The sequence below is a fragment of the Echinops telfairi genome, unplaced genomic scaffold (assembly GCF_000313985.2).
Source record: "Echinops telfairi isolate 266 unplaced genomic scaffold, ASM31398v2 ScPeMD7_7475;HRSCAF=8513, whole genome shotgun sequence".
NCBI lineage: Eukaryota > Metazoa > Chordata > Mammalia > Afrosoricida > Tenrecidae > Echinops > Echinops telfairi.
In genome coordinates, this window is record NW_022111379.1 from 4460953 (window position 1) to 4469676 (window position 8724).

The 8724-nt window shown below is 46.0% G+C and overlaps 1 protein-coding gene across 3 annotated transcripts in view; it reads left to right on the forward strand.

Moving 5' to 3' along the window:
• Positions 1 to 8408, forward strand: part of GLCE (glucuronic acid epimerase) — a 101291-nt gene extending 92883 nt beyond the window's left edge. For all 3 annotated transcript variants that reach the window (XM_045285804.1, XM_004711947.2, XM_045285805.1), the window contains one exon: positions 6330 to 8408. In XM_045285804.1, coding sequence (XP_045141739.1) covers positions 6330 to 7354 — 1025 coding nt within the window. In that variant the 3' untranslated portion in view covers positions 7355 to 8408. The remainder of the gene's footprint in view (positions 1 to 6329) is intronic.
• Positions 8409 to 8724: the final 316 nt, after the last annotated feature.

Consider the following 8724-nt stretch of genomic DNA (forward strand, 5'->3'; position numbering starts at 1 on the left):
CAATGAAATAATTTTAGTTAGCACCTCAGGCTTCATTCTCTGTGGAGCAACAATGTGGAGAACAGAAGTCAACCCCCCTCCTGTCAACCTTGCAGTGTGTAAATAAAGAGAGAGGAGAGGTTATAAGACCTCCTCAGTATTCTCTCCTTGTCCTTTATTGATGACTGTGTAATAAGGCACAATACAAATCCGCTCACTCTAGATGGCCTGAAGTAATGGATTTATGCGTGTTTAATGCAGTGCAAATAATGGGTGACCTTTAGTTTTTATGTTGTGACTAGAACTCCATGGCTTCCGTGGCTTTCTGTGGTATTCCAGTAGATAGCGCATCTTTGCTTATTGTAAAGTGGGAGGCTTGGCTGGGTGAGAAGGCATATTGATATGTTTAAGACTATTTACCTTCTCATACCTAAGTAGGTGTTTCAGCAGGAAATGGTTAAACTTAATTAAGCAAAAGAAAAACATTTGGTTTGGGGTCTACCCAAGGAACTTGGTTGTGCACAACTTCGTCACCTTGTGCAGCCATCCTCCTGAGTGTGCCGTGTCTCTGTATCCTGCATTGTTTGTTGGCTCGTGTTTGTCCCTCGGGCTGATGTGAAAGTGGAATACATCGAAACTCTGTGCACGTTCTCTCAGAGCACTTTCCCCTTCGGAAGCGCGGTCCTCTTGGTGTTGCTTTCCTTCTCTTTGCCGCCTCCTGCTTTCTCAGGCTTCTTGTGAGCTTCTCCGCGAACTGACCCTTACCCTTCGGTGTTCTGCAAGTGTGTGATCAGGGCCTCTTCTCATTCCGCACAGTAAGCTTGATTAAGTGAATGAATGAAACCTGTTTGCAATGTCTGTAGAGACATTGACTTAGCATCTCTCCCTAAATGAGTATTAACCTTCATTGCCTAAAATGCATATCCTAAAAATATTGTGACTCATGGTAACTCCTGGGAATAACTGCTGTGGGAGAGGATGGGGTCAATAAACAATAGAGAGCCCGAAACTTTCTATTAGTGGTCTCCAGGTAACCTATGACCTTGCCAAACCTGGCTGCACCTGCATTCCCATCCCATTTGCCACTGTTTACATCCCTGTGAGTGAAGCTGGCAGCCTATCTAACCTCTCTGTGTTTCTATTAAATGAGAAATAGAGACTTTTCTCATAAGATGTTGGAAAGGCTATGCTGGGTAGTTGGTTAATTTAAATTAGGGATTGTGGCTGCTCTGTCGGTTCTCTTATATGGCTCAGAAATCCCTCTGTATGGGTCAATCTATCACCTTCTATCTCAATGTTGTATTAAATAAAAGTAATATACTCATCAATTAAGTAGTTGGGACCCTTGGGCCAGATAGACCCACACTAGTAGAGTCCAGTGTAAGGAGAGGTAAGTGAACAACCCAACCTGCCAACACTCGCAAGCTGATCCCTCTTTTTATTCAATGCAGAATTGAGACAGAAAGTGATGGGTTGAACCATAAAGCTTCATCAGGTTTGTATACTTAAAATGAAAATGATAAGGAATTCTGGGAGGAAAGTTATTCACCTTTTCTGATTGGGATTTCTAAAGATGAGTTATTTTTACCCAGGTTGATGAGAAAAATGTCATGGTTAATAATCTTTTATCTGATTTATGAAGCAATACCCTAAGATTTTTATTTTTAAGCAGTACTCAAGATAATTCGATCTTGGCTGATTCATAAATCCATTCAGAATCCTGCTGTGTCTCAGGTCATTGTCTGAGCATCAGATTCCATGCTGCCAACGATGCAGAGAGATGTTGGTTTAGAGAGAGATTGCATACTGACATTTTGCCAGATAAAATGAGTGTTCACTCTGTTGGAACTATACCTCTAAAATCATCTGTTAAAAGTCACCCCGGGCATCATTTGAAGAGTAAGTCTGTCAGAGGGGCTCTCATTCTTGATGCAGCCTCCATAGCTGTGACCCCCATGAACTAAGTAAGAACCGTGAGCCCGATACACCCACACTGGTAGTAGAATGCAGGGTGCTGAGGGTTAAATGATCGGCCCCACAGGTTACTATTCTCCAAGCTGATCACACTGTATGCACACTGCCAGCAGTCCACACGTCCCATCTTTGCCTCTGGTGGCACACTAAATATGTCCTTAACAGCACCTCAAAACATCTGTTTCCGTGGCTATGAAAATACCCCTTCCATGGATTATCCTCATGGGCATGCCATTTCAGGGTTTGAACTTGGGCCCAGGAAGCCTAGCTTTTGGCCTAGGACAAAATGATTTAACCTTAGAAGCCCACTATAACCTTATAGAGGGTAGAAGCAAGGATGCCGAGCCTTTGTCTCACGTGCTTCAGACACGACGTCGGACAGGGCAAGATATGACAAAATAACAATTTATAAACTATCAAGGGCTCATGAGGGAGGGGGGAGTGGGGAGGGAGGGGAAAATGAGGACCTAATGCCGGGGGTTTAAGTGGAGAGAAAATGTTTTGAGAATGATAAGGGCAATGAATGTACAAATGCGCTTTACACAATTGATGTGTGTATGGATCATGATAAGAGTTGTATGAGCCCCTAATAAAATGATTTTTAAAAAAGAAGAAAGAGAAAAAATAAATAAATAAAAGAGAGACTAGTTCCTGGAAAAAGACATCTTGTTCAGTCGAGTGGGCTCGTGGAAAAGAGGAAGGCTCTCAACAAAAGGGATTGACAGGTAGCTACAACAATGGGCTCAAGAGCAGCAGACAGTGCAGCAGTGTTTCCTTCTTGTGTACAGACAGTCCTTGAGTCAGAACCAAGTCAGCAGCACCTAATAACAAGCTAACAGTTGGTGCAGACCACACCCCTGAGGCACCCCCTTCCATCGAATCAGGGCTGTGACCTAAGAACGGGTCCCTTTACAAATGACTGACTGTCACTTTAGGGCATACGGTGGTGGCCAGTCACATCATTACATAATTGCCAGGTGGCATGTCACATAACTGCTAAGCCATTGAGAATCCTAGTCTGGCCCAGATGACACATGTGCCTGACAAACATTGAGCCTGACAAGCTTGTGTTCTAAGACTGTCTACAGAAGAGTCGGTTTTGTTTGCGGACACCATCCACTCTGCAGTTTTCCTTTTCCTTTATCCAGCTGCCACGTGCACATGACGCCCTTAAATCAGACCAGGGCTTGGGCCAGGCATACCGTATATACTCGAGTATAAGCCGACCCGAATATCAGCCGAGGCACCTAATTTTACCACAAAAACTGCATTTAAAATGTGCTGAAAAACTCAGCTTATACACAGTACATACAGTACCTTAGTCCTTAAGGTACCGTGCTGTACGTCTTTGCTTCTGAAAACTTTAAAGAGACCCTTTGCAGCAGATTTGCCCACTATGATATATTATTTGATTTCTTGACTGCTGTTTCCATGGATGTTGATTATATCCAAGTAAACAAAATCTTGAACAACTTCCTGTTTGTCTTCATGTATCTTCCTGTTTTCACACCGATTGTGGCGATTTCTGTTTCTTTAAGGTTCAAGTGTAGCCTTGTATCCTATGGGTTACATAGTGTGACCTTCATCAGTGTGTGCTTCAAGTGGACGTTGTCGTGTTCAGTAAGCAAGGTTCTGTCTGCTGAAGATTGAAGGTTGTTATTAAAGTTTCCTCTCATCCTGACGCCATGTTCTTCATTCTGGCTTCCTAGATTATTTGTTCATCATTTAGATTCAATAAGGTAAAAGGGTACAACCCTGTCACACCTCTTTCCAATTTTAAACCACACGGTATACTCTTGTTTCGTTCACACAAGTCATTTCACCCATGTACTCGTTCCACATGAACAAAGCAGTATTCTGGAATCCCCATTCTTCATAAGTTAATCTGTAGTTTGTTATGATCCATACATAACATAGTCAATGTATGTTGATACAATGTATGTTGATCAATATCCATGTATCCATCTGGTATTCTCTGACATGATCCACCTGACGTCAGCAGTGGTTTGAACATCTGACACTTCCCTGCCCATGTATGACTGTAGCTAATTTTTAAACTATCTTCAGCAAAGCTTTATTAGCGTATGATATGAATGCTATTGTTCAGTGATTGCTACATTCTGTAGATCCCCTTTTGTGGGGATGGACACAGATAGGGAATTCTTCCCAATTTCCTGGCACAGGCAGGTGGTCATCACCAGTGTTGTGCCATTGGTTGAAACGTTGGTGTTCTGTCAATTAGTGGAACTTTATTTTCCACCAATGCTTTCAGTGTAGCTTGCATGTAGTTCTCCAGCATCATTGGTCCTTAATCTACACTACCTCTTGAAATGGTTAAATGTCCATCAACTGTCTCTGGTACAGTCACCCTATGTATTTGTTCGGTCTTCTTCCTCTGCTTTCTGTCATTCAATGTTGTACCCATAAAATGTTTTAGTATTATGACTTGAAGCTTGAATTTCCTCTTCATTCTCTTAGCTTGAGAAAGACCGAGTGCATTCACCCTCACTGGTATTCTGCCTCCAGTTCTTTATACATTTTGCCATAATACTTTCCTGTATCTTCTCAGGCCGCCTCGGCTCTTTTATTTTGTCATTTCTCCTACTCCCTTTAGTTACTCTGGGCTTAGAGTCGCTATCAGAGTCTCTTCTGACATCCATTTGGTCTTTTCCTTATTTCCCTGCTGTAGTGACCTTCTTCATGTATGATGCCCTGGATTTCTTCCCGTAACTCTTCTGGTCTCTGGTCATTAGTGTTCAGTGCATCACATTGTTTTTGAGATGGTCTCTAAATTCAGATGGAATTAACTCAAAATCATAATTTGGTTCTCAGAAACTTACTTTGATTTTTTCCAACTTCAGCTTGAACTTACATGTGAGCAATTGATAATCTGTTCTGTAATCAGGCCCTGGCTTTGCCTTGGCTGATAACATCTCTTTCCACAGATGTAATCCAGCCAGCAAGGTCCGGGTGCACATCATCGATTGTGTTGAGTTGAGTTAAAAAGAAGGCCCTGGTCTCGGCTGTCATGTGATCTCCAGCATGAGTTCTACCACTGAGGCTGTATTTTCTAACTACTGCTCTTCCCACCACCACCAGCACTTGCGCTCGAATCACCAGTAATTACCAATGTGCACTGGGTCAATTGCAGATTGAGTTTGTAGAAATGTTTCATTTCTTCATCTCCCCCTTCGTGGTTGGTGCATGCATTTGAATGACTGTTGTATTAACCTATCTCTCTTGTAGGCCGATGCATTTCACTGACAGAACTCTGTTTCAAGAGCAACCTTGAGAGGTTCTGTTGTTCTGTGGTGATGAATACAGCCCCAGATCCTCAAATTTGTCCTTCTCAGCAGTGTCAGCCAGGTGGTTCTTGGATTCAAAATGGCCACCATCTGTCCTTTTCAACTTCCTTAATGTGTTGGACATCAGTCTCCAAGTGACACGTTTCATTTTGCCTGACTCCCAATTTTTCTTCAGTCATACTTTGTATATTCCTCATTCCAATTACTAGCTAATACTGGAGGTGTGCAGCTGTACACAATAGAGCCACGCTGCATGGGCAGGTGGGAGCCCTGCGTCACTGTGGCAGTGCTTCCCCAGGAGGCCCTTCCAGTCCGTGGGCTCATCTTCCAGCGCTGGATCAGGCAACATTCTACTGCATTGTTAGGGCTTTTATTGGCTCCTCTAGTCTGGAAGCTCTACTGAAAGGCATCCCCCCTGGATGACCCTGCTAGTGTTTGATATACTAGTGGTAAAGACAGTTTCCAGCATGAGCCGTGCATAATAATACGCAGTGAATGCATAGTATGTGTTCTCTCAATAACAAACCTAAAGCTCATATGGATTGTGATAAGAGTTGTATGAGCCCCTAATAAAATTATTAAGAAAATAATAATAATAAAAAAAGAAAATTGAAAGATTAAAAAAAAGCAAACAAAAACAAACCTAAAGCTCATGGGTAGCCATTCTTTCCATCCAACCTCTACCCTGTAATGCTGTGTGCCCAACCAGCTTTTACTAGAACAGTCATGGAATGCAGCAGAGCAGCCGGCATCCCATCTAGACATGGCAGTTAGATTAGTAGTGACTTCGCCACCGGCTCTCAGCCTGCCTGCGGGGGCAGAAAGAAAGTGAGAACGTGGCTTCATGCCCCACACACCATCCTGAATGCACCGCGCCTGTTATTTGTTTACCATTGATGTCATTTGTTTGTTGGTTGGTTGGTTGGTTTTCCTAGTGATGATCGGACACTCAGAAAGTAGAAATGTCAATTTTGGCTAGCCAGTGGTTGCCATGGACAAATAAAGAGTTAAGTTTTAAATCCGAAAGAGCTGCTGCTAATGGGTCTGTGTCTCGGTGTCTGTTCCCTGCAGAAACCAGTGAGGGTGTGTCGCTGCAACTTGGGAACACCAAGGACTTCATTATTTCATTTGACCTCAAGTTCCTGACCAACGGCAGTGTGTCGGTGGTGTTGGAGACCACAGAGAAGAACCAGCTCTTCACTGTGCACTATGTCTCCAACACCCAGCTCATTGCGTTCAAGGAGCGGGACGTGTACTATGGCATCGGTCCCCGGACGTCGTGGGGCACGGTGACCCGGGACCTGGTGACCGACCTCCGGAAAGGAGTGGGCCTTTCCAACACAAAAGCTGTTAAGCCGACCAAGATCATGCCCAAGAAGGTGGTGCGCTTGGTGGCAAAAGGCAAAGGCTTCCTGGACAACATCACCATCTCTACCACCGCACACATGGCCGCCTTTTTTGCCGCCAGTGACTGGCTGGTGCGGAACCAGGACGAGAAAGGTGGCTGGCCCATCATGGTGACCCGGAAGTTAGGGGAAGGGTTCAAGGCCCTAGAGCCGGGCTGGTACTCTGCGATGGCCCAAGGCCAAGCCATCTCGACACTCGTCCGGGCCTACCTGTTAACAAAAGACCACACATTCCTCAGTTCAGCTTTAAGGGCCACGGCCCCTTACAAGTTTCCATCGGAGCAGCACGGGGTCAGAGCTGTATTTATGAATAAACATGACTGGTATGAGGAGTACCCCACCACCCCGAGCTCTTTCGTTTTAAATGGCTTTATGTATTCCTTAATCGGGCTCTATGACTTAAAGGAAACTGCCGGGGAGAAACTCGGAAAAGAAGCGAAGGCCTTGTATGAGCGTGGCATGGAGTCCCTGAAAGCTATGCTCCCCTTGTATGACACTGGCTCAGGGACCATCTATGACCTCCGTCATTTCATGCTCGGCATCACCCCCAACTTGGCCCGCTGGGACTACCATACCACCCACATCAACCAGCTGCAACTACTCAGCACTGTCGATGAGTCCCCAATCTTCAAAGAATTTGTCAAGAGATGGAAAAGCTACCTAAAAGGCAACCGGGCAAAGCACAACTAGAGCTCACGACCAAAGCCGGCGCCGCCGCCGCATTTCCCAAGGCCGCCCACTGGGCTTCGTGTGTCAGCAGAGAGACCCTTGAGGCCAGTCTGCTGAGAGACTCGCATTCTGTGGGCTGGGGGGGAGGGGACGTCGGGGGGCCGGGTGACAGGGCTCTGTTTGGTGCGCCTCTCCGTATGGCTGTGGCAGTGGTGGCAGCCCTGGCCACCCACCTGGCTCGTCCCTGACAGCTTAGTATGAAGCTCTTTTCAAATGTGCTTCTGTTTCTGACCGAATGCAGACTCTTTACCAAGTCGTGGACTGTGAACACCATGAGTGTGTACTTGTAGCCCGGAGCGTGGCCCATGCAGCACTTTTTAAAAGAGACCTGTCTTTTCTAGAATTTCATTTCTCTGGGCAGAGGAGTGTCTGCTCTCTAGAGAGGGTGTGGAGTCTCTGCTTGTCTTGAAGTGCGGCAGTAGAAACCCATTTGGGGTGCCGGCGTCAGTTATGTAATGTAAGCACAACTTACACGGGACTTGTCGACTGCACAAGGGTTATGAAGATGTTGTTTGTGTGAGGAAACTTGATCTGCAATCAGTAAAGGTTTGATAATCAGCCCCTCCCCCACCGCCGCCCCGCCCCCATTGTGATGGCTTGGTTTTGATGTCCTCAGCTAGGGTTTTATGTCTTATTTAGGTGCAACCTGATTTGGGGACATTTATCACAGCCTAAACATGAGTCCTTTTGTAGGAGCTAGAAAAGTGTGGGAAGGAGCTAGTGAGCCCACCACCACTGGTCTTTCAGGATTTCTTCCCCATTACCCCTGCACCCCCCTGTAACAAAAGCTATGTCACAGCTAACATGTAAACTGTTCTTCCAAACCATGGGCCCTGGGCATGGCTTTTTGTTTGTAAGTGTAATTTTAAATTATCCCAGCTACCGGATTGTAGGGCTGCTACTGCCCTGTTGCCCCCATGTAATCAGGCCTTTGTTCTGCTTAGTCCTGCCGTACCTCCCACGCAGCCCTCAGCCCACGGGCCAGGTGTGCTCCTTGGCTCCAGGCCTCAGGTGAAAAGTGGGGTGGGGGTGGGGGGGCAGTGATTTCGCCCCGGCTCTAATTTTCCTGGGTGACAGTATACGACATTAAGGCTCCGCAGAGACCTGTGTGTGCTCTCTGTCAGGCATTGAGTCTAAGGCACACCTAGGGGGTGCCAAGTGGCCGGGATCATGTGCCCATTGGGAGCCAGGTGACTGACTTGCCTGCACGCTGCAGGCACGGGAACAGGAACAGAGGCACTCTTAGACTGGCAGCAGTAAAGGAGGCCGAAACTCCGGGTTAGTGGGCCACCGCTCTGGACTGGGCCCCCAACCCCGACAGCTGTGACATC